At 28.3% G+C, this 27,588-nt stretch overlaps 1 protein-coding gene across 1 annotated transcript in view; it reads left to right on the plus strand.

Moving 5' to 3' along the window:
- Nucleotides 1–26,757, plus strand: part of LOC107448738 (uncharacterized) — a 50,867-nt gene extending 24,110 nt beyond the window's left edge. Inside the window, exons 2-3 of the mRNA XM_016064043.5 lie at nt 12,322–12,413; nt 24,437–26,757. Coding sequence (XP_015919529.1) covers nt 24,453–25,490 — 1,038 coding nt within the window. The 5' untranslated portion in view covers nt 12,322–12,413; nt 24,437–24,452 and the 3' untranslated portion in view covers nt 25,491–26,757. The remainder of the gene's footprint in view (nt 1–12,321; nt 12,414–24,436) is intronic.
- Nucleotides 26,758–27,588: the final 831 nt, after the last annotated feature.

Here is a 27,588-nt window from a genome sequence, read left to right on the forward strand (position 1 = left end):
TCAAAAACTGTTTTCAATACGTTACATACAATTAATTTTGCATTTTTTTCTCATCAAATTTTCTTTACATATAAAGCTTTTTTAGAAAACAATACTTTAAATTGTGTTCTGAAAAAAAATTAAGAAAAAGAAAAGTTAAATAACGATAATTTATTCAAAAATACCATAAAACTTCTAAAATGAATGAAAACTTTTGAAATTTACCATAAAGTTACAAATTTAAATATTCCAGTAAATCTGCTGTGTCGGATTCTGTAACTTTAGCAGTGATGTTATGGGGATACCACTGTGCAATAGATTCTACATACATTATCCTCATCTGTTATCCTATCCTTCGAAATTCCATGCTTTTCAAAAGATTTTACTGTACCACATTTTGCAACGTGTTTAGTATCATTTGACACATGAAGCGTTACGCATACAGCAGCGCGGGAATTTCCTGTTTTTTTAAGTGTTTTTGATGCGAAATATTTTTAACTCGTAACAATTTTATATACTTTTTTTTTTAAATTTTAGAAATGTTCATATTTTATTTTTTCAGCAATCGACTTGGTCTAATCGACAAAGTATCCTTACATTCGATCGACAGTGATCGAATGGGAAGATACTTTTACACCGGGGTTTACGGTAATTTTTTTTTAATACAGTTTAACGATTGTACTAAGCACTGATGCATAAACTTTACTGTGCTAAAAATTGCTCTCTTTTTATTTTAATGAGAGAAAATAAACTTTTATGAGGAAATTATGTAAGTGCTGTTCGGTTTATCACAAAGTAAATATTTCTGAAGATTTTTATGGATAAGACTTAATTTTTGGATAACTATTTCTCCTTTTTTTCTGTTACAACATAGAAATTATAAGCTTTGCATGACATAATTGTTCTGAATAAGCTATGAGCGTGGAAGTACTAAAATAATAAATTAAAAGTATCACAAGCATTAAGAAAACGTTTTACGCTGAATTAACTTACTTTAGAAACAAAAATACAGCAAAATAAACTTGTGGTATCAGATGACTTTAGAAATATTAATTTGGTGACGTAGTCTGCGAATGCTGTCACGTTAAAGTCGTTCATTGAATTTATCTGACATAGCGAATAAAAAATAATTAAATATTAAAGTAGCTGCAAAAGACTTTTTTTATTCAAATAGAGCTATAAGCTTGCAAATATCACTGATGTGTGTGTATGTATGTATGTATATATATATATATATATATATATATATATATATATATATATATATATATATATATATATATATATATATAATACTATCTTACACGAAATTATTTTATTATTTTTTGAACTCATCCCTAGTTTTAATATCTTTAGTTTGGAACTTTATCACATTTTTATAATTTAGAATGTTAAATAAAACTAGTGATGTTGAATAAACCTTCATATTAGAATATAAAAGATTTTAGCCCATATTCTATAATACTATAATTTCCAAATTACATTATAAAAACTTCAAAATAAGTTTATAGCTCTGTTTTATTTTTCCTGCTAAAGATTAATTCAAACGGAAAAGTGACAAACTCGAATCTGTATAATTCTTAGTTTCCATAAATGAGCTAACCATTTACAAATGAATGCAATTACAGGCATACTAATTGTAGATTTTACCAGTAAATGAAGTATTTAAAGTCTTATATATAACAAGTTTTCTTCAAATAGTACATATTTATAACATTGACTTCTTATTAACAAGTTTTCATAAAGTGTAATTTAAATATCTGAAAAGTTTTTATAAAGTGCAAATTGGAGTATTCTCTAAGGGTAAATAGATGACAATGATTCTTATATTATTTCAAATCTTATCTTAATTATTTTTCTTTAATTTCCAAGATTAAGACAGTTAATTTCTTTAACTAAGTGTCGTGAATTAAAAATTCTTTAAAAACTTCATCATTAAATAAATATTAGTTTTTTTAAATTCTTTACTATAATATTTTTTAAATAGAATAATATAATATTATAAAAAAACAACAAAGGAAAAATCAAGTTTCAAACTAGATTGAGCAATTTTGAAGTTACAAACAAAGTTGCATTCATTTAAGAAATAATAAAAGTGTAACAGTTTTTTGTAATGTGATCTTTCTACCACCTTTAACCTACAATGGACTTACAAAAATCATCAAAAGTTTTAAGAACAATAGAAATCAAATTGAGTTGTTATAGCCCTAAGTCATTTGATATCGAGATATATCATGCTTTCAGATAAAACAATAGTTCAAATAAATTATATTTTGAAAAAAAAATATTAACCTAACTATAACATGTCATTAGTTTGGAAATTGCATACTATACACAGTGAAAAAGGATGAAAAGTGAAAATCTTAATAACTTTTGATTTAATGATCGAGTTTTCCCATACTAGGCAATATGAATGGTTCGAGAATTCAACCTCAAATGCTAAATTTAAACAAAAAATAATTTTAACAGGAATTAAGGCTGTCGATTTTTTATTAGGACTTCTTTTAACTCAATTTCTCTTTTGGCGTATTTCGCTATGTCTCAGGAACTTTTAAAACGAATCGTAAGACCTTTGCACACAATTATAGAACTCTTTCATCCAAGGTTTATTCTAGGTAAAAATTAATATTTGTAATTATATGTTGTTGTTTTTTATTATTTAATTTGCTTACGGTAAAATCCATTTTACCGTAAATTCAATTTCTACTGTAATTTTTACAGTATTATTTATTTAATTAGAACGATTCAATAACTTTATAGTAATTATTACCTGTAAAAATTGCGGTATGTCAGATTTTTGTTTTGGTAAAAATCCTCCGGTAAAAATGGATTTTACGGTAAAAAATACCAGCTCCCTGAGTACCGGAACTTTTTATCGTAATTTGATCCCGAATTTTTTACGATGTACGTTTTCTTTTGAACTCTCATCCCTTTAAATCTTACCAACAAGTTTTTATATAATAAATTTAAAAATTAAGATCTTGTAAAAGGAAAATGCAAACAAACATCCCATTAAATCGTACCTACAAGTTTTTGTATAATAAATTTGAAAATTAACATCTGGTATAAGAAAAATGCAAACAAGCCTATACATGAAAGTCAGATTTAACCTGAACATTTAATTAAAAACAGTGAAACATTTTAGCAAACAAAATTCATTAAAAACTAACACAAAATTATAGCTTATTTAGAACGAATTCTCAAGGAAGTAAATATTAGCTACATTGTAATTAAACTGATACAGATTTCTAATAATTTAATCAGTTAACAAAAAAAAACTTTTTAATAACAAAAATTTTTTTATTTAAATATAAAAAAATATGAACTTGTAAATATAAAAACTTCATTCGCTTCCACAATTATTAAGATAAAAAAAAAGTCAACTTTTCCCACCTTTTTTAAATTTTTACTGCAAATGACGTTTCTACATTATCAAGTATGTATTTCCGCTTCGATTTCTAGGGTTTATTTATTTAAGGATAGTATTTTTTCACTCATTAGAGGACATGCTTCTTTGAGCTTTAAAAAAAAAAAATACAATTTTCACTGTTTTGAGATACATTGGACTTCGTATAAGTTTTTTTTTTACGAAGTTAGTTCGAAAATATTTATCACTATGTCAAGCCCTATTATTACTAAGTCCAACAGGTGATGTCAATGCACTTTCTTTTCGAATTCGTCATCAGCCTACTTAATTTTACGCAATTCTAAAATAACAATTAAAATTTTTAAACCTTTGAACCTTTAAAGTTCAAGTTAAAGCAAATAGCTTCCAGCTCTAGCCATGAAAAAACATCCTCTCTCTCTCTCAAACATAACATGATGCTTCCCTTGCAGGTGTAACATTTGATCAGCATATTTCACCCACACAAAGTTTAGCTAAGAATTTTGGTGTCAAAGATCAAGCAAGAGTTTCGTGACTTGAAAACACAAATACAGCATTTTATGAAGTGCAGCCGAACAGAATGATTATTCATACAGGAAAAAAACTGGAAAAATAATAATGTCTAAAAAAAAACTAATACTTTCTTTACACGAAAGTGTCAAAGGGCAATTCACTCTCTTTTTCATACAATATTAAATCTACTTCTAACGTTATGCCCTATTCGAAATGTTTTGTAATTACAGATACTGAAATTATTTATTATAAATTGAAACTCTGTAAAGAGAAATAACTATAGCATTATAATAATGACATCCTTTGATGTAAATAAGTAAAATGATATCTAAGGGATACAGTTCAGAAAAGCGCAGCTGAATTTTATATTTATGAACCAATTCCTATAAATAATCTTTGTTTCCCATCATCTTGATCTATAAATAAGAATTAAATCTTAAATGGTAATGAAACGATTTACTTGTTTTTATGCCGTACAGTGCTGCGAACACCGTAATAATTTAGTTCATCAATAAACATGTTAAAGAAAGAACAAAATACTATAACTAAATATTGAACCGGTTTCGGAGAAGAAATTTCTATTTAGTACTGCTTTAAAATAATTTTGCAGAAGAAACATTCATCATGCGTCCAAAGGTTTTTGTCTTGCGTTTCATAGCGGATGCTGAGAAAAAAATTTGGATAGAAAATAAGAAGAAAAAGAAAACTTGTCAGATATTGTTAATACAGTAAAATAGTGAAAATAATACATGTTCTTATAGCTGTATGGATTTGACAGTTTGAAAGAATTTTTCAAAGTTATATTTATGCCCCTAAAACAAACAAACAGAACTTAGTTTTGAATAATTTTTACTTAAACGAAAATTGGCAATTGCAAAGCTTATTTCATTTCCATGAACAAATTAAGCATGCTCTATTTCGCAAATAGACACCTCTGTCCTTGATCAGCTATGTTCAAGATTATCTTAAACAATAGATTTTATGTAATCCAAAAAATAGAAACCAAGCACGTAAGTTGAAATTAGTAGAAAATATGAAATAGCTAATCACACCATGAAAAACCTCAATAAAATGGGTACACATGATTCACTAAGTAAAATTCTTTATTTAGTAAATATTTTTAAAAAATCACACATAAAAAAATAAAATGGCGAAAATTGGTATTGTATTATTACATATTAGTTTAATAAAAAATTATTTATCATAAAAGCGAAAATTTTGCAACAGCCTGTTGTGGGCCTAGGGAGTAATGGAGGTCAAAGCATCACAATTTCGTGACCAACGACATGCTACTAGCAATGTGGTCAGCATTCCGCACCAACCTCCGTTACTTCTCAGTTAAACCGGTACTAATCGATCAGCGTGGATATCATTCCACCGCCCGGGATCGAACCCTAGTAGTACTTCTCAATGACAGCTCAGAGCCTTAACCACTGAGCCATCGCTACGCATGGAAGTATTATAGTTTTAAACTAATTTATTAGAAATTTACTTAGTTAGTATTTATTTATTTCTCATTTCTAGGTTTTAAACTAAGTTTACTAATAAGAATTTATTTAAGATCTTTTAATGAAACTTTTCAGAAAATTTTCTGCATGTCATTATTATTCTTTTTAATGAACGGCAATCTGTTTGTGTGCCATTTCTTAGATTAGATTTCTTATATTTATTAGCTGATTATCATTATAATAAATTCAATGCATTCTTATTATGTATTCAATTACTATAATTCAAAGCATTCAACAAATATTTGGTAGTAAAAACGAAACAACGTAAAATATTTTAAGTAATTTCGTCAAATCCTGTCATTGTTATCAGTTAAAAATATTTTGTTTCATTTGCTTTTTAAAACTTATGCATATTATTTAGAGTATTTTAATATAGTTTGCACTTAAAAATGTGGATATCTGAAAAGCTATGTGTATTAATCAAAAGATTAGACAGTATTTTTTTGAAATTTTCTTCAATCAGTCAGACAAGTTTCTTCCACAATTTCAAAATTACTGACGGTTAATTTCAAAATCCTCTTTTTTTTTTTTTTTAAATTTACTGAAAATTTTATTTCAGCCATTTTTGCGTCGACAGATTTACTAGAAATTGTTTATCATAATTGCTTTGTGATGTTTCTTTTTTTTTGTTACAGTCCTTTTAAGTGTTAAATAATTTTTAAAAAAATAATAATTAATAAAGTATTTTGGATTAGGCTCATTCCGTTATAAAACTAGTTTCTTTTAGCTAATTTTGAAGAAGAAAAAATGTAAGAAAGCTTCTATTAGCTCAAAATGTTTCAAAATGCAATACACTGAAAAATTCCAGATCAAATTATGGAATGAAGTTCCGGGGCTTTGGGTGCATCATTCGTAAATTTCACCGTAAAAACTAGTTTCATCGTTAATTATTATGCCGTAAATGTTACAGTAATATTTATTTAATTGGATTGATTCAGTGATTTTATGCTAATTATTACTGTAAAAATTACGATATATCAGATTTTTTGTTCCTTGATATGATCGGGTCCAAAAAAGGATTTTACTATTAAAAAAGTACCGCCAATCTGAGCACCTGTATTTTCTACCGCACTTTGAACCAGAATATTTTACAGTGTAGACTTACCAAAGAAAAAAGTTCAAAGAATTGTTTTAGACATTAAAATTAAATTAAAAGTTCAGTTAACGCCTCAGCAATCTTAAAAATAGCTTCTTGAACAAATACTCTTACAATATTGTGTATAATGGTATTTTTTTTAAAAATAAATAAATAAACCGAATTCATCGGAATTTTTTTTTCTTCTATTTTTTCAGCCAAATAATTTGTATTAGTATTCAGGAAAGGCCAAAAAATAACTTATCAACCACGAGATCTGATCACGGCCTTTTGATGATCGTGCAAATTTATCTTCAAGTTAGTTACACATCGTTTGTTGGGCATTGGCTTCCAACTAAGTTGGATGAACTTCTGCTTTTGGACTGAACTTTCTCATACTCATTTGTTATATTTTGAATATTCGGATATTAAAGAATATTTATTTTTCAATAATGCGTCTAGTGTTATCGACATTTAAATATTTCGGTAAATCCTTTGTCGTACTTCATATTTTAATAAAACTTACTTGAGACTATTTTGCTTTCAAATTGTCCTTCTATCGTCCCAAAATCATTTGTTATAATTTAATTTTGTGGGTTGCAAAATGATATTTGTTACTAAATATGCATTGAAAGATCTTCCACGTTGCTTGGTAAGTCTACCTTCTAACTAAAAACTTTTATCCATACAGATTTGAAATTATTTTGAATCTTGATCCTACTCATACTCATTTGTTGAATATTCAAATGTTAAAACAATATTTCTTTCTATAAATGTTTATGTTATTCTTATGAATGTTGTTCTTTTTAAAACCATATCTACGACCATGCTTAACTTTTTTAATCAAACTTACTAGAACTATTATAATATTAAGTTTACAGTAAAATATTATGTTCAAATACCCTAACTGTGCTTGTGAATATCATAAAATGTCTGAGCAAACACTATTTTAATTAGATTTCGAACCAATATTTTGTTTATATCTACTCGTTAAACTGACAAATTTTGTCAGAGAACGCTAATTTTAAAGTTTAAAACATCAAGTTTTTTCCGCACACTAATCGACTATTTTTATTGCTTGGAATGCCTTTAGGAACAGTGTTTAAAGAATTGAAGCCATTTAAAAAAATATAACGAATAAATTCTTGGTTTTTCGTTTAATTAAAGAAAAATGCTTACAAATTAAAACCAACCGAGATGTTCCTGTAAAATTATAAGTTATCTGGTAAAAAAAAAAAAAAAAAAAAAAAATAATTGCTCTTAAATAAAGATTTTAAAAATATTGTATTCTGCAGTGCATGTTGAAAAGCATTTCATATCTTATCACATACGCCTTTACAATCACATCAAATAGTTAAAACATATGGTTCCAATATTTTTACGAAAAATTTGAAACTACTGCTTAAAAATCTCTTTATAATTAATAATTTATTGCAGGAATTTGATGATATGAACTTTATTTTATGATACTTATATAGTAAAGTTAGCGCAGCATTGCGAACTAGAAATTTGAAAGAAAGAACAAATCCAAAAGTTGTTTTTTTGAAACATCAAAATAAAATGTAATTTTTTTCCCTATATTAATTATTTGTTCTTAACGGGACACCTGCAAGTGACGTAGTGTGGGTATCTCGTTGATTGGTTGGTCAAACGTGACATTTGTTTACGTTAGCAACTGTTCTTTCCATTCTATTTTAAGTAAGCCAAGACCTTCAAGTATTAATTCTCTTAAGTGACGCATTCTAGATTCTTTCACAAAGAATTCAATCATTTCACAAGTATTTCAATTCTTTCACTACATATTTCTTACTTAACACAAAGAAGTCATGTAGAACATAAACAAACAAATTATGAATCGAAGATGCCAGGTACACAGAACAAAACTATATCACATTTGCAATGAAATACATTAACAAATAATAAATCTGAGTCAAGTAAAAGATATATATGAGAAAGAATTAAATTTCATCAAATTCTATGTGCTATACGGTGTTGTATTTAATTACCTTCACGATACTTAACATTCTAACTTATGTGGAGAAACTTAGCTCCACTGTTTGCTTACATACGATTAGCTGGTGCTGACTTTAACTGTCACATGTGTGGGTATCCGTGATGCATGTTATCCTTACACAGTTAAGAGGAGCTATACTGCGGGAGAAACCTTATTTTTCATCGGAAATTCTATTTCACCTCCATAAGTAATTTAAAGTACAGAAAAAGTGACTTTAGCTGAAACTTACAGTGCAAGGCATGAAGTTAAATTGCTGAAAAGAAATTTTCAAAGTTCAAAATGAAAACAAATTATGAGAGGATAACTTGGGATTACGCATTGGAAAAGTTATCTTCCAATAAGTTGCTTGCATTTTGACATTTTAAATTTTTTTTTTCGGCAATTGAAACTATTTCATAGCTTAATCTAGATTTTCCTGAACTTACTTTTCCCATACTTTAAATTTTAAATTAGTTAAGGAGGTGAAAATGAATTTCCTATGAAAAGTTTCTTTTTGCGGAATAGCACATCCTCTTAAACTGGTTATCAAATAACCGATGAAAAAAAATTCTTTCCTCCTTGTTCTTGGCGATGTTCTCTTTATTCAGCTTTTAAATTTCTATTAAAAACAAGTTAAAAGATGTTTTATACAAGGAATGTTAGCAATGTCCTCCATTTGCATGTTTAAGTGTTGTAATGAGCAAATAATAAATCCTTTTTTTTTTCAATTTATTCAAAAATTCGACTGATTGCGCAATCATGCACGAAATATTAAAGTATTTATTCTTCAAACACTTTAACAATCTACTTTTTAAGTATTAAACAAAATTTTTCTCCACGTATCTTCTAAACAAACCATTTTATATTTCGTATAAGAACTTTTATTGCATATAAAAAGTGAGGATATCACCATGATGTTTCACCTGTAAAAGAGGCGTTACTCATTTATTCCTTTCGGTTTTTCCCTGATCAGTCATTATTATTTAACAACTAAAATTACGATAGTAAAGTCTACTGATATAAAAACGTAAAGATTAGAAAAAGAAAAAAAAGCTAAATCGTTCCTTATCAACTTTTAACTTTTTATTCTATTTTTAGTTTTTGCTATTCATCTTTGTAAGTCAAAACATCATCAGTTTAAGAAATGGTTATAATCGCAACCAGTTTGTGTATGCACGAGAAATTTTTTTAGGTATGAGCCTAATGAATAACTAAAGACAGAATTCATTAAATGTAACTATTGATTATTTATTGTTTTATATTTTCCCCAACTTCATTTTCTTTAATTAATATGTGGTCAGAAGTGATACCTACTGTTATAAAAATCGGCCTCGTATAAGAGTAAAGTAAACAAAAAGAAGAATCACAGTTGTAATTTTGGCTCGCACCAGAAATAGAATAATGAAGTTCTACAGAAGATTAATATTGTTATCCATTACCACGAATTCCGTTTAACATTTGTATATCAAGAAGATTGACGTAACTGGAGTACGCAGACAAAACAAAGAAAAATATTTTTTTTTCTCCAAATTTTCTTCAATTATTAAGATATTTTTCCGCTTTATCCCTCATCGGTGTTCAAAATGAAGAATACTATTATCAAAGAACAATCGTAGAGTTTCGAGGGCAAAACAAAAATTCACTCAAAATCACTGAATTGTTTATTCATTATTTTGTCTTCCGCCAAGAAAATGAATATTCTAATGTTTTTGGCACGCTTGGCATGTTTCCCTTTCTTTCTAAAAACCATCAACAAGTCACGCATAATCATATTTCGGGTGTTTTTCGGAAATCGAAGAGTTTCACCTATGTTTTGATGACCTACATTTTCTATTCATCCGAAACGATGCGAAGGATGACTAACTGCTTTTAGTGCTCATCTTCATTGTTGATGACCTTCCTTTTCGACTAATTAGGCACGAGCTCAGAAAATGTGTTTATTTATCCTATAATTTCATTAACACTTTCCACGAATTTTAAAGCAGTATCTTAACTAGATTCATGTTATTATGAATTATTGCGTTTCATATTATTACGAAAAGTACTAAAGAAAAATAGCTACGTAATATTAATGTTTTAAAAAGAAAGATGAACTTTCAAATTTTACGCAACTTACAGTTCTACGACCATGACTTGTTACTTAAATACATTCTTAAAAGTGGAGATGCAAGCTAGAATTTGGTTTTGATTACGGAATACGAGAAAAAATTTTGAAAACTACTGAAATTTTCATTTGCAAGCTTTTTAAAATGATTAAATTTTTTTTTTTTTTGCGTATATTTTTAACTGGACAACCAAACCCTTACCTAAATAACTTTTTTGCAATTATAAAGCACCTTCTAATTTTTCCGTTTTTACAGGAACTTATTTGTTTGTCCATAAATTAAATTTTAAATGCGTGTATAATAACTTTTATGTATGAATATAAGTAAAATAGCTCTGATAGTTTTACAACCTTAGATTAAAAATTTTCATTGTTTCAAGGGGTAAAATGTAATTTACGAAATATCAATGGAAGCTTTCCCATTTGAATATTACCGAGGAAATTCCACGGAAAAACTATCACCCTTTCTATTGATAAATGGCTAACTATGGAAAACATGCACACAGATTGACATCCCTAAATATGTCTGATTTTATCAACTGAACATATTTAAAATGGAAAATTATAAAGCGATTCTGATTACTTTTCAATTCGTTTTCCGGTGTTTTTTTTTTCTTCTAATTTTAAAGTTTTATTTACGAATGAAATTAGGTATATCTAGATATCAAACTCTCAAAATATTTATTTATTTATTTTAGTAAATCGGGTTATAAATTATTTTCCCGCGTATTTTACCAATTATTTAAAATTTATTTGTTTTAAAATCAATTAACCGTAATTTGTATACAAAAAATTAAATCAAGAACAGTGTTTTTCCCTACTAAAATGGTGTTAATAATCTATATTCTATAATGCTATAATTTGCATAGATTTATCAATTTAGAATAAGTCAATTTAAATTTAAAGGTAAAAAATTGTTTTTTAAAATATATACTTAAAGAACTTTAAAAAAAATCAGTTTGGTGACACGAAGTCTGCTGTTATAATGTTAATTTGCTATTATAATAATGCAAACATTACGTTCAAAGCAATCATTACATTCCATGCGAAAAATATTACGTTAGCTTTCAGATTTTATTAAATTTTTAAAAAAAAATTTGCTATATAAATTTTCTTACCCAAAATATGTTTTGGTATCTCATATTCAAGTAAAAAAGTTAATATTAGAGAAAATGCACTTTAAAAAAAAAAATATTCTTCATAAAAATTATTTTTTCTTAAAAATATTAAATTTCAAGTCTCTTAATCTTTCTAATATATTATTTTACAGTAATAGTTTGTAAGACGCACAAAGTGTAATTTTAATATTTTTCTCCAAGATAAATTCTCTTAAACATTAACATTAGGAGAAAACCACGTATAGAAGTTTTACATATGTACATTTTTTTAGCATAGATAAGCAGAAACTATTATGTGTTGAATATGCCGAGATCTTTTCCGGAACTGATAGTGTATTAGTAGAACTATATCAATATATTTTTTAAATGTTCGCTTTCAAGTACTATAATTAATTTTTTTTAATCCAGCCAACTTCAAAAAAGAAAAAAAAACATTAAATAACTTTTGATCTATAATAATCAGATTTTAAGAGGTTATGGGGGGTTTGCCATAAAAATGTTAATTAACTAGTGCAGAAGTTAAGATATCAGGCACAAAAACGTATTTTTATGAATAAATATGAGACTTTTTGTTTTGTTTTGTTTTTAACTTGAATTCATATAAGTTATTTTTTTAAATGTTTTAACTGTTTAATTTTTGTTTCAGAAATCAACTTCAGCACAGAGTACAAAATTTTTTATTGAAATGTTGCTCTTTCAACGATGGAGATGATTTTATTGAGATAAGTCGTCATAAAAGTAAATACATGTTTTTATCTGTTATAATACCTTTTGTTTTAAGTATAGTTCCTTGTATTAGTTATTTAAATATCGGTTACAATTATTTAAATATGTATTTGTTAGAAAAAATACTATTTAACAATCACCTGACCTGATATTAAATGTGTCAAAAAAATTACAAAAACAAATGCTTTTTTTCGTTTCCTTTATCAACCATTCAAATTGACTTTTAGTACGTGAAAATCCAATCATTAGATCAAACAATATATAGGGTGTTCGTTTATACATATTTCTTTAAGTTTTCTACTTATAAATTATGTAATGATACAGAGATCACAATTTATAAATAGGTGAACTAAAAAATTTTTTTAATACTATTCAATTCTCTTAAAAGAATTGGAAAGTAAGCAACTTTTACCGGCTTATCTTTGCCTCTCATTGAGAAGTCAAAAAAAGACCATTAACTAAAATAAAAGAAATTGCAACAGGTGTTGCGAAGAAATTCTTCGCACCTGTGACATTTGTCAGTGTAACCTATCTGAAACGATTTATTTATCACTTAAGGAACATTAAAAGTAGCTGAAGCCATTTGTTAAGCAATCGACCGTAACAGCCGGAACTAGGAACATCGCTACCAGGACAAAATCTTGATGTTCGTGCTTGTCCATTTAATCCGGAATGTTCCGGCGATGGTTTTATTGAAAATAAATAAACATGTCAGGACAAGAATGGGAAACAGCACAGAACATAGTTCCACATGAAAAGCGTGTCGTTTCAATTCTAATTTCAGACGATCACACCTTTGAGGAAACAAGACTTGTCTGCTCTGAAACAATTGGGCCGTAAATGAGAAACAAGAATATAGGCGATTTTTTTTTGTAATGTGATAAATTTATATTGATTGTTTTTCCTTTGTTACATGTTAGCATAGTTATGCTCTATTGTTATATAAGCAATTATGTTTTAATACTGACAGTTAGTCGAGGATAGAATGTTATCTATTTTGTAACTTTTCGTATTATTATTTTTTTTTTCGTGTTTCTTTTCATTAATAATCTAAATTTAATATGTAATTCAGAAAAGTTTATATACCTTTTTTATACCTTATTGCCGAAAATTATATTTCTTCGTTGAAAAAAAAATGGTGTTAAGAAAGCTTTAAAAAATATCATATTATTATTAATTTAAATTATTTTGTTAAAATAAATAATTAAAGTTCCGCCTCTGCTCTTTATCGCTTCCCATTTTTTTGTTTTTTATTTTTTTAGGGGATCTTTCAGTGAAATCTCATTGTTATTATTTTCTTCACGCTAACTGGGATAAGCTTTGCTTTACGGTATATTTTCTGAAGAACTTCGTACAAAAATACATAAAAAAATTAAGTATACAAACATTATGTACAATAAAATACGATAGTTTAAAGATTAATTTAACTATCTTTTAAAACCACCGTCATCCAATTTGGTGGATATTACTATAGTTTATTTTATATATTTATATATCAAATATATTTATATTAAATATATATATAATATATTTATATATCAAATATATTTATATTAAATATATATATAATATATTTATATATCAAATATACCATATATCAAATATACCAAATATATCAAATATATATCAAATATACCAAATATATTAAATATATATCAAATATACCAAATATATTAAATATATATCAAATATACCAAATATAACATACCAACGTGCATTTTTTCCAAAAAATTGTTTAATAAAATCACAGACGTGCCGTCAAATAATTTTGACTTCATGATTATTGGGAAAATAATAATACTTAATACTATCAACTCACAACTCTTTATTTACATTGAAAAGAAAATACATTTTGCAATGTCTCAGTTATACGCGTAATTCAACTTAAAGTAGCATCAGTGAGACTTATGTTATTGCAGATTAAATGACAAATAACTTATATTAGGTTGTAAAATATTAGTTTAAGCAGGACTGTTGATTTTTTTGCTAGTTATTTATTGTTAGCTTGTTTTTTATGGTTATTAATTGTTCTTTTAGCATTAATTGTTTATTTTTTTTATTAATAATTGCTTATTATTTTGTTTGTTTTTTTGAATTTTAATTTAATTGTTACATATGCTTCATAGTGTGTGACATTTGTGTAATAACAATTCAGAGTGCAATAACAATTGTGATCGGTGGCGTGCCCAAAATATTGTGTACGCGTGCCATAAATGGCACGCGTGCCATTGGTTCGCCATCCCTGCCCTAGGTTAAAAACCTGCCTCAAAAACCTAAAAGATTTCATTACTTTGTTGAAATGTTATTCTTACGTAGTGTTTAAAGTTAAATTTTAAATGCTACTTTTTTTATAATTTCATATGTGTTAAAAGTGCCTTGAAAAAACTTTTTTCTATGTAGACATACTTTAAATATTTATGTAATAAAAACATTTTCCTATGCATTCAAATATTTACGTAGTAAAAAACACTATATCTATGTAATTAAATATTTATGTAGTTAAAAACACAATAGTTGTGTATTAAAATATGGATGTAACAAAAAGGCCAATATATGCAAACAAAAGACCTTCTGGAAACTCTTTAGTAGTAAAATTGCTCTTAAAGAAGATATTCTTGCAATAATAAAAAAAAAACTTTAAATATTCTTATAATTTATGCCATCATTCTTTTTTATGTATAAAATATCAAAAACGGAGTAGTATGAAACTTTAAAAGCAAAATTTATGTAAGTGCAGAATCCTCAGAATCTTTTTCTATTTTAATATATTAAAATTATTATTATTTTTAAAATTCAGATAGTTAGACTAATAAATGAATCCACTTTTATAACTTTGATTTCATGCAATTGTAAGAATATAAAATTTGAGAAAAAAACTTGCAAATTATAATAAGAAAAAAAACTCTTCCAATTCAATTATCTAAAATAATAATAGTTTAATGCCGTGTCTAACTTGAAGTTCAGATGTGTTTATAACCCGAATCACGTTTCAACCAAATCCATGATGTTCCAGTACCATAAACCATAATACCATAGTTCCCAATTTTTACGAGGCTTTTAATGTTTCTATATGTGTTCAGGTGAAAACTCTTCCTCTGGGCAGTCCCCGCAAATCCTGTAGGTCCTTTTACTGTCTTTATAAATTTTCATACCACTCAATTGGCCAGTTCTCAATCGAATAATGATCTGAATAATTTCTCTGCATTAATTTCGGAAATTTAATGATTCATGTTGATATGTTTTTCTCTACATCTGAATCTGAATCTTGAAAAATAGTTATCAGGCTATATTTCTGATTTCATTGCATTGAGTCAACTTCATTTCGTGAGAAGATGAGAAAGAGAGAGAGAGAGCTGTTAATTAAAATAAAACCTGTTAAAGAAATTCAAATGCGGCTTAAAACTATAATTTTGAATTACTATATATTATCTATTTTTACTGAGTGGCCCAAAATCCAACCGACAAATTCAGAGGGGTGAAAAAAGTTATCAAGAGCATAAAAACTTACCACAGAACATAGGGTCGCAAATAACACCCGAAGGGGAAGGCGCATACTTCAGAAAAAAATATCACTATAAGTAGTCATAAAAATATTTTTGCAAGACATTTTTTTTAAAAATTCATTTTATAGTAATAATAACCCTCAAATAAACATTGAGTATAATTATTGTAATATTGAATATAACTATTATATAATTATTGATAGGGAGCTATTTTTTTGTATTATTAAGATGAATTTCATTTTAATGTGATAAGTATTATAAGTCATTATCAATGTTTCAATTCAGTAACTATTGATTGAAGAAGCGATTTTCATCGTCTTAAATAAAAATAAAATTAATGATTACAGATACCCGAATACCTCATCACAGCAGTGTTTTTGTTTCTTATCATAATTTAAAAAATTTTGTGGTGAGTGTATGATAGGGTGCATTTATAAATCTTGCGGGGTAGAGCACCAAACTGTACGTACGCCGCTGGTCTCAAACCACGTTTAAAGGTAGAAAATCAAGCTAAAAAACAAATAGTAAATATGTTACAAACTTTCTATCTGCTAAAAGATTTCTTTGATTAATTATTAAAGTATTTGTTTGAAGTGGGGCCCGTTGACATCCTTATACAGTCTTTAACAGCGAAAAAATTATTCTCGGGCGAGATCTCGAAAATGTCTTTCAAATGTACTTTTAATGCCTGTCGAAGTGACGTCAATCTGCACCATAGGAACCTCCAGTAAGTCCATAGTCGTCACATAAACTAGTCGTTTAAGGTGACTGTATGGCATTGAAAAAGTCACGCAGATGAAGGTCCGGAGATCGTGGAGGCCATGCAAATGGTTTTGCATGGCTCCCGTCCCTAATTTCAGAATTCATATGCATTTATCAAAATCCCCCCCCCCCCCAAAAAAAATTTGTTTGCGACTCCATGCTCTATAGTAAGTTTTCATCCTCTTCATACTTTTTATCACATCTCTGAACAAATTTTGAACCTAACTGCACTGAGAAAGAAAGTATGATCAAAATTACCAAAGTATGATAAAATGTAACGTGATTGGCTCTATAGGAACACCAAATATCCTCTTAATTTTTACCGAAGCACTTTGGTAATGATTATAGGTAAAAATTAGACTTAAATATAGTTTTATAATATGTGATGTGGTAAATGTGGTAGCATTCGAAACATTTTTCGTGATACCTTAGAGCAGTGTTTCCCAACCTTTTTTGTGTCATGCCCCACTCAAGCCTTTCTAAAATTCTTATGCCCCCCCATGTGACAAACACATAATTTTTAATATTAAAAAATTGATTTGTTCACAAAAGAAACTTAAATGATAGATTTCAATGAGAAATCTCTAGGAAACTGTTGACGAAACACAGTAAGTAAAATTTCGACTTATAATGAAACTTATAATGAAAAACTAAAATTCAAATTCAAAATAATTTTCATAAAGATTTTTCTATAATAATTTAATATTTTAATTTAGAGAGACCCTTGCGCTTGATGCTTGTGACACGGAGATTTTATGTTAGTTTCCAATTTGGTTAGCTTCAGCCTCAAGTCTCCCCACTGTGTTATATCCAGGCGATTTCCTTTTTTTTTTCTTTTCTTTTTACCAGTAAATCATTTACAGCACTAAATCCACATTCAGCTAAATATGAAGAAGAAAACGGTAACAATAGTTTTCTTGCATATTTGGTTAAATTTGGGTATTTGATTTCTATTTCCTCACAAAGCCATGCCATCACTCCTTTTATATAAAATAAAATTTTAACTGACTTATCATTTTACATTTCTGAGAGTTCTTCTTCATACTGAATATTTCATATACCAGACAAATGCACTAACATTGGCTGCATCATCCGTGTTGAAAAATCAATTTGTTTTAAATCAGAAAATCTTTCTTTTAAATCAGCCGATAGAATTTTCAGATTATCGACAATAACAAGTAAAGCGGTATCATTTACTTTTAATTTTTGGGGACAATTAAACTGATCTAAGTTTTTGTTTTCAGACTTAACTCAAAGGGTAATGAAACCAAATATATTCGTTTTTGTATCAACAAGAGTTTTATTTGTTCCTTGAAGTTGCTTATTTAATATATTTAGTTTTTCAGAGATATCGGCTAAATAACTCACAAATGCTTTACCATCGACTGTTAACAGATACTTCATATCAGGTTTGTCACTTCAAAAATCACCAAGAGTATCAAACAGTTCCATGAATCTTTTCAAGCAGTTCCCTTTAGAGAGCCATCTTACTTCAGAGTGAAGTAAAAGTCTCACATGGTCTGCATTTTGTTCTTCACAAAACAACTTGAAGAGGCGCTCAGATTTGGCATTAGCTTTAATAGCATCGATACACTTTATTACTGAATGCAAGTACTTCATTTAGAACAGGCGAGATGTTTTTGGCTACCAAGTTTTCCCTATGCACAACTTTTCCCCATACAATAACACAATGCACAAGAATCATTTCTGGATTCTCATCTTTCATCAATTTTAAGTAGCAATTTTTCTTGCCCATCATATTAGGAGCACCATCTGCAGCACAAGATGTTATATTTTTCATTGGTATATTATTGACATCTAAGTAGTTTTTTTTAGCTTATTATATAATATCTTTGGAGGTAGTGGTGCTTTCTAATCTTTTACCGAACAGCATTTCTTCAGCAAAATGCCCTTTATCAATATATTTTACGCAAGTTATCAATACTGCCACACTGTCTATCGAAGTTGATTCATCCATTTGCACTGAGAATTTTCTTGTTTTTAGCTTGTCAACAAGTTGTTTTTCAATATCTTCACTCATTTCGTCTATTCTTCTGCTAACAGTATTGTTATTGAGTGGCATAGCTTTTACATCTTTTTCAAGAACCGTATTAAGAAATGCTGATATTGACGGTATTATTTAATTCTCTCCTATAGTATGATTTCTTCCAAATTTAGCGATGAATAAAGAAATTTCATAACTAGCCTCACGAATACAGTTATGAGTTGAAGTGTGAGCAGTAAATAAAGACTTTACTGTTGCATTACAGGCATAAATCACATACTATGGTATTGATTTCTATCACTGAATGTTGCGAAACACTACAGAAGTTGCGACGGGCCATTCAGATGCGAACAACTGCATTGTTTAGCGAAATTTTAAAGTGTCAAGGAGTCTACGCGGAGCCTGCCATATGCCGCAGGGAGGTCAGTTAACTTAACGACGCCAAAAACCCAGTTGATATTTTGGTCTCATCAAACGAATTTATAATATTTATTGGCCGCAATTATTTAAGAATTTGCTTTTTTTCTTTCAATTTTGGAACTGAAATCTAGCATTGTATTTAAATGGCCCGAAGCAAATGGGTAAAACTCTTGTCGAGTCCATTTTCGAATTGCCCCCCTTAACAATCAAATTGCCCCCCAGTGGGGCGTGGGCCCCACGTTGGGAAACACTGCCTTAGAGCATGGCATAAAAACCATTTATTCGGTAAAATTTACTTTTCAGTTTTGTACTTTTTTTCTAAATGTTGGGTAATAAGAACTGTAATTTTGAAACCTAAAGTTTTCGGTAAACTGTTACCATGTGAACTGAAAAATTACCAAATGAATGGTTTATTTACCGTTTATTTTGGTTTTATTAACCAGAACTAAGGTTTTTTTTTTTTACCAAAAATAAAATACAGTACGGTAATTTTATCAGAATTATTTTTCTCTTTGTGTGTGTTATCACAGGCGTATACATTATCTATATTATTTTAAAGTTTTAAATACATTTTATTTAGAACTCAATTCATATAACATATTTCCTATCCCCTGTCCCATAAACTTAATTTTAGTGACAGAAAACAAGGTGGTGTGTATGGAGACTTGAGATTAAAACTTTCCGGTTTTGAAATTTTCAAGATTTGAAAATCAAACGAACAAAATAATTTTTACTGTTTTTTTCATTTTAAAATAATTTAAAATTTCTGCAGTGTTTTAAGTCTGGGATTGAAATAATTGAATAAGAATGAAAAGAAATTCACATTGAGCATTTCATTCTTAAAAGAGATCAAAATACTGAAAAAATAAATTAATTCTCGTTTATCTTTATTTTTCATTAAATTTAAAACTTAACTTCTTATTCATTGGCAAAATTATTCAATTCACCAAGAACTTTTCTCTTGGAGAGATCAAGGTATTGTTTAAGTGAATGATAATAAAAAATTTACTGCAGTTATTGTCGATTTAAAATGTTTGTTCAAGGTTGACAACATTCTTTTTCGTCTTGATCATTAATTTTACCTTCAGTAAAACGAGAATAAAGACGCAGTAAAATAGCACCGTTAGCTGAAATTATGCTTTTCCAAGATCATTTAAAATATTTGTTGACATTAAAAACCTGTTTCATAATCTCGTTTGGATTTCAATACGTAATTCCATCATGGTTTTAATAATATTTTATTTTCCAAGAATATAATGGAACCAAAAATTATTTTTCTAGATTTTATTAATAAAATGTTTATTTTATGAACAGATAGTTATAATAGCAATAAGACTTTATCAATAAACTCTTTGTTTATTGCTACTGTCGTTTTTTTTTTCTACCACTGCAAATGCTGTTAAATATAAGACTAAATTTCAGAATGATCCAAAAATAACTAAGAAAAAATTATTAATAATAGAAAGTCTAAAAAAGTAGTTATCAAAAAACTAATTCATATGCTATAATAAGTGAAATTAAATAAACGATAATAAAAGAATTTCAAAATAATAATAATAATAAAGCTTTACTCTCATATTAAGTCAGTTTTATATTTTTCTTAGATAAAAAATGATGGAATAAATTTTTTAAAACTTGTATTGCTTTCATCAATCGAAGCTATTTTGATAATTTGATTTGAATAAATTCCTCGGGGTGATCTTTAAACTGTTCAAGTTTTCTCAAAACGAAATGAAGTATCTTATTTAGTAAGTTTTAAATTGTAATACCAACCTTTTCGATCGTGTGATATTACAATTTAAAGCTTACTAAATATGAAACTGAGTTTTCCTTGAGCTGAACTTTACTGAGTTTTGGAGAAAATAGAATATGTATTTTTTATTGAAGTTGAACCTGAACTGGATTGAACAATCATTAAAGGAACCTAAATGATGTGTGATTGATATCCTCAACAAAATTAGCACATTAAAAAGTGATCGCAGAGAGCGTGCAATACACATTGACCCAATTTTCATTTTTCTTGCTCTAAAACTGTCTTTTAACCTACTGCCTTGAGCTTTAGGGAGGTAAATCCAGGTGGGAAAATATTCATTGATGAGTAAAATTGTAAAGATTTATCGAGAATTAAAACATTAAAGATCTTACAGGAATCCTTAATATTTTACCAGCAATGTATTTATAGGAATGGTGTGACTGAATTAAAGTTTTATTTTTCATTGGATTGCGATGCAGATTTCAGAATTAATCTAAAATAGAACTGTGGTAATGCCCAAAACTCAGTAGGGATTAACTAAATTTTTTCTTAAGCCTCTCCTATATTATTCTTAATATCTGAAAGCTTAAAATTAAAATTTTCTGACAGAAAGTTCCTGAATTGGTTTTAAAATACTATATCTTACACTTACAAGCAATTGATTTTTGAAAATTTAATTATTTCCTATAAAGAGTAATATTGAAACATCATACACTGCTGAAAAACAAAATTCGAAAATTCTTATCAGAAAATGGGGTACTTATCGGTTATAGGGATCATGAAGCCAAGTTGAAACAAATTTGTTTCTTTGTGTGAGCGAACTGATACTGGTTTACCAGATACTGGTTTACACATAGGTGTATCAAACGCGACAATATCGCGATCATTAATGATAACACTATATAACTAATACAAAAATATTGCGATCATTACTAATTACTATGATTATCGAATACGATAATATCGCGAATATTATACGCAACAATAAATATTCAATACGATATTATTTTGAGTGTTGAAAAGTTTTATTTGGAGTATGAAAATATTGATGCATTTAAAAAATTAATTTTAAAAAATTACGATATAAAGGTAAATAACGATATTTTCTGACAATGCATAGCTATGTTTAAATTTGGCACTTATCATAATAGGGTCCAACGTTCGTGGTCCCTAAACCGTAAGTACCGAAAATGATTCTTAAAAGGCGAAATAAAGAAGGAAATTCTAAACCGAATGGTTTAAAAAAAAATCATTTTTTTAGCATTTTTTTTAACCGAACTGCAGTATCATATTCAATAACAGCAAAACGTTTTATGATTTAATAAAACACTTAGAAAATGGCTGTAATCAGGAAATATGACATATATTTATTTAGAGAATATAACTTTGAAACTATACTCGTACTTCAGCTTGAGAAGTCTTGCTAAAACTACCATTTTTATAATGCTCAAATCGTTTTCTAGCTGATTTGATCACTATCTATTATTAGCATTTTAAAACAAACTAACAACTATAAATATTTGAAAGCTTAAGCTGTTGACTCTTTTTCTATCCTTTGTCAAAAACAAGTTAAAAGTATAGTAAAATTCACGAAATTTCAACTTACCAAGGACAAGAGAAGAAAGGAAGCTATTTCATAAGTTCAATATATAAATAAACTTCTGTTACTTAATGGGCGTTTATTGTGAGAATCGGAGGTAATTTTTCAGAGAATTCTAACTTAAACAATTTAATGAAATAAACTTTTTTTATGAACTCTTCGGATTATAATCACAGCGTGTAATTCTAGCTTTTTAAAATTCGTTTGATACACTAATTTATCAATATTTTCGCAATTTTTACTTGAGTTTTGTCAAAATATATAACAAATTTAGGAAGCAATTGACACTTTTCAAACGCAATGGGGAAAACACAATATTTTAAGCAAACGATTCCAGTCTTGGTGCACTTATAGAATCGTTTTCTAAATTTCAATTTTTTGTATTGATTAAAATACGTATAACGTATCAAGGAAATTAATTTTTGGATTATAAGTTATTTGCTTATCAAAATATGAGTGTTAAGTAAAATTAAAACGAAGCTATAACATATCTCCTTGAAAAAATATGAATATAAACTTTGTTCTATAATTTAGCATCAGGAACCTTAAGACTATGGTCCAACTTTAAAATGTTTCAGTAGGACTGTGTTAAAATGTAGCTTTGAGCTTTTAAAATACAATATACAAACTTGTAACGTAATATTATTTGCAACCCAAAAAAGTCCTATTCCTTTTCTAAATAATTAATTTAGAATGTATAGTTTTTCTTTTTGCTGCTCAAAATTTGTTAGGGTACTGCTATTTCCCTTACTTCTATACGAAAAATTATGCATTTCGACACCACGTACAGCTTCAAGTTGAGATGATTTCATGTGATAGATAATTATAATCTTGTATTGCAGTTTAAAATTATTTCGACAACACTTTTTTTTAATTTAGAAATTTAATTATAATTTAATATTTTGCAGAGACATATATTTTAAAATAAATACTTAATGGGGGAAATAAATTCGAAGAATTCGAATTTATGAACGCATAAAGTCAAATATAAATAACTTTCAAATATAGCCAGAATTAGGTTCTTTTCCAATTGATATTTGATTTTAAAAAAATTTTTTACACTTTTCTAATAACTATTTTAAATTTTAATTACTTTGAATTTTTTTTCCAAGTGGAGGGGATTATCAAATTTTGCAATATCTGTTTGTGGGTTTTTGATAAAAGTAAGAATGTGGAAGTAGGCAATAAATTCCGATATCAATTCTAATGCGAATTCCTTTTCTTGGTTATTTTTATTCCATCGACATCAGAAATAAAGTGATTTTAGTATCATATCAAATAGCATTTTTGTAGTGTATATTAGATTTGAAAATTTCATTTGAGACGACTTCCCGATACATTTATTTTTCTGTATATTATTCAGTATTTTAATGCTTGCAACTTCAAAAAGGAAGTAAAGGAAAGATGTATATAAAAGGCTACAAGTTAATATTTAAGAGAGGAATTCACAAAAATAATTTCGACGCCTGTTCGAATCACTAGTGAGGAAGGCTACATGAAAGTCACAGAAACTATGTGACTCCTTATGAAACGTGAAAGTATTACTTATAATCGCCTTTCGATTTCTCTTTGTTTTTTTTTACATTTAATATTAGTTAAATGTAAAAAAAACAATACCGCGCTTTGTTTCAGGTGACGTGACTCAGGTTCAAATCTCACCGGTAGTTGGTTGATATGAATTTCTCTCCCGGCTCGCACCAAACGCTGTGCTGACGCAAAATATTCTCAGTTGCAAAAGTACCATGGGTTCGAATTCTTTTGTCTGGATAATCGTGAGAAGTTTTCCTCTCCATGTAAAGCATATGCGGATCAGTTCCATCAAAAAGTTCCCCGCGAAGGCTAGCTTATCCCTGTTAAAGCTCCCTTGTTTTTTGGGTGGGATTCAAAATTATAAGGCTGCAGAATTTATATTATATATATAATATCACTGACAAAATATCATAAGAATATTACTAGGAGTGTAGTTTTAACAAATATTTTTTATGATTTCAGGTTTTCTGTCCCTGAAATGGAAAAACAGGGCACCATGAAAAACCCTGATGGTCTGCTGGCCTATAATGGGAGACCATCACTCTTTTACCCAGCGATGAAAACTGAAATTGACGATGAAATCGCATCCCATAGTGGTTTCCCTAGCCGTCTAGCGAGCGGTCTAGGCACTGCTAAATTTCTTTGCGGTGCTTGTCTTGCTTTATTGGGAGGAATGGCAGTTTATGTTCAGGCATGGTCTGCCTGGATGTACGGAGGTATATGGAGTGGACTATTTGCCATTTTTACAGGTCTGTGCATTATTTTGACTGCGCGGAAACAGAAACCACAAAGAAAAGCGTTACTAGTGGCACTACTCGTTTTGTCTGTACTTGGATTTTTTAACACAGGACTTTTAGCCACATTTACTGCCATGGGACTTGTAGCAGAAGTATATATGGAAGATGTAGCTGGTGTGCTAGTGTGGCGTGGAATATCAAATGCGTCTCCATTTGTCGTACAGATGCTTCTTTTGACCACAGCAACTGTGGACTGTCTACTTTCTCTTGCTTGTTGTGTAATCAGTGGTCGAGAAGTCTGCTGTTGTGGGCAACCAACTCCAGCGCTTATAAACACACAAAGACGGGATCGCCTCATCAGCTGGTTGGGATCACAACATGGTGCAGCACCACCGCAAAAAGTATTAAACCTTCCTCCAGTTAAGTTGGTTCCATCAGTTCGCCAACCTAATCAAAAACGGAATAGACCAAAAACGCCATCCACTATGAGGGTATTACCTCCCAGTGGAGACACCAATGAATCGATTCCATCATCGAGTGGTGGTGCTTCCAATCTTCCTTTGGTGAAATCAGACACCAAGTCAAGAAGAAGGGGTGAGCGTAAAAACAAAAATGAAAACTCTCCCCCGCATTCAGAACGAAGAAAGCCTGCAAATGATTCAAGTTCCAGAGATATAAATGACGTACGACAAAATCCTATAGTCATTGATGAAAAATATCTTGCATTAGACAAAAAGTTGTCAGAAGAGTTTATCGATCGAACTTGGAAAAACTTCTAATATACAGTATCGATATATTTTACTCGCAATTGTTTTAGAAAGAGAGTAAATATTGAAACAGCGCACTCATTAATAAATTAAACAGTCATATGATATGGGATAGCGTTGTTGACAATATTAGGCTGTTGCAAACATAAATGAGCATAAGGTTGTTCCTGAAAAGTTCTCGCAGATAAGTTTATATTTTAATTTTTACAAATTATAAGAACAAAAAGTTTGTTCTAGTTGAGTAGCATCTGTCATGTAAAAATATGGAATAAAAACACGATTTTGTCTATTGATACCAGTCATAGTACTAAAGGAAGAAGTATAGTGCTAAAGAGCTTTACACAATTCATACGGATGAACAAAACCACAACATAATCTGCTCCAACAAAAACTTTTGAATACGTCGAAGCTTAATATATTTATTAAAGCTCCAACTTACTTTTAACATTCTCCAACCAATTATTTTTATTCAACTTGATAAGATGATTTTTCGAATAAACTACCGATTACGGAAGGGGAAAATCAGTATATTTCTTAATTCTCTACTCCGGTTTAACATACTGCCAATTCAAAAAACTTCACAAAAAGTTACAATACTTCAAAAGTTTGAATGAAAAAATTCCTATCATGTTTACAATTTTTATACTGTTATTTCTTTTAATACCATCATTTGCTCTCACATGCAATTTTGTATCAAAATTTTAAAGCCAAGTTATAGTATTTATTATAATTGTAAATTAAGTTTTACTCGTTTTACATTGTTCTGTTAAGTACTGAAATTATAACAAGTTATAGACTTGTCTTTAGTACATAGAGCTAGAGTTCATTTATCTAACTTAAGTTAGATAGAAAAACTCTAGGTAGAGTTTCTATATCTAACATTAGATATAGGAACTTCACCTAGAAGTGACTTCAAAACAACAACAAAATAAATTAAATCCATTTCAGTAAGTAAAAAGATACATGTATATTTTTTTCTAAAAAAGTACATCTTTTTATCTATTTAATCTTAAAATAAGGTAAAACAAATCACCTTTTTTCAAATAATCTCAATATTGGTTGAAATCACAGAAATGACTTCTGTACTTAATATAGCAAAATACAATTCTTTTTTATATTAAAAAATACTAATTAGTTTATAATACAGAATATTTTAAGCTTAATTGAATGAATGTTATTTTTTATTTGTTGTAATTGTGTGCTAAAATTTTATAGCACAGTTGTTATATGATGTTGTATAAAAAAAAGAACAATTCAATAAAATTTGTTCCATAAAAGCGATTGTGACTTTGCATTGGTTCTCTTTATTATAGTTTCTAATTTAAGTAAACTGTAATGCAAATTTTTTCAAGTGCCAGTAATTTATGTTTTTATACATATCATACACATAATTTCTATTTTTAAATTTTGTGGCGTGCCAAGAAAATTTTACGGTATGGCATAGTTATCACCCCTGGCTTAGACCAATAAATCATTTTTAAGAAATATTCTTATTTGCGATAGAATAATAAAATAAATAAAAAGTTTAAATCAAAGAAAGCAAAGGTATCTTCAGATTTGTAAGACTTTCGTAAAATAATCGCATACAGAGCAAGTTAAACAGTTAAAAAAAAAAAATTTACAAGAGAAAACACAAAGTAAATTTTCTTGAGATAAAAAAATTACAATGTTTTAATTATTTAAGAATTAAGATATTTTACCTAACTATGAATTGGGAAGAAAGAAAAATTGAAGACAAGCTAAAACTTTCAGCAATATAGTATTTTATTGTTAATGCCATTTTATACATCTAATATATTAGGCAGTTTATTGCAGAAATATTATTGACTTTGATTTACTTTTTACAGAAGACAGATCAATTTGTTCTACAAATTATTTTTAATGAAATAATTAAAGTTTTTGCTTACAGGTACATTCTTACAAAACTTACACTGTATATCTTACCAATGTACAAGATCTGAAAGGTGACATTTTTCTCAAAATAGTGCCTTTATGAAAACAGTTGCAAAAAGGATATGCTATTTCTATACACCAAAATACACTTGAGTCGGATAATGATGATTAGTAAGCACAAAAATATAAATTATTCTAGATTAAAGATAGATATTCT

Source organism: Parasteatoda tepidariorum, chromosome 3 (assembly GCF_982258835.1).
Source record: "Parasteatoda tepidariorum strain Cologne lab strain chromosome 3, Ptep-v5.0, whole genome shotgun sequence".
Classification (NCBI taxonomy): domain Eukaryota; kingdom Metazoa; phylum Arthropoda; class Arachnida; order Araneae; family Theridiidae; genus Parasteatoda; species Parasteatoda tepidariorum.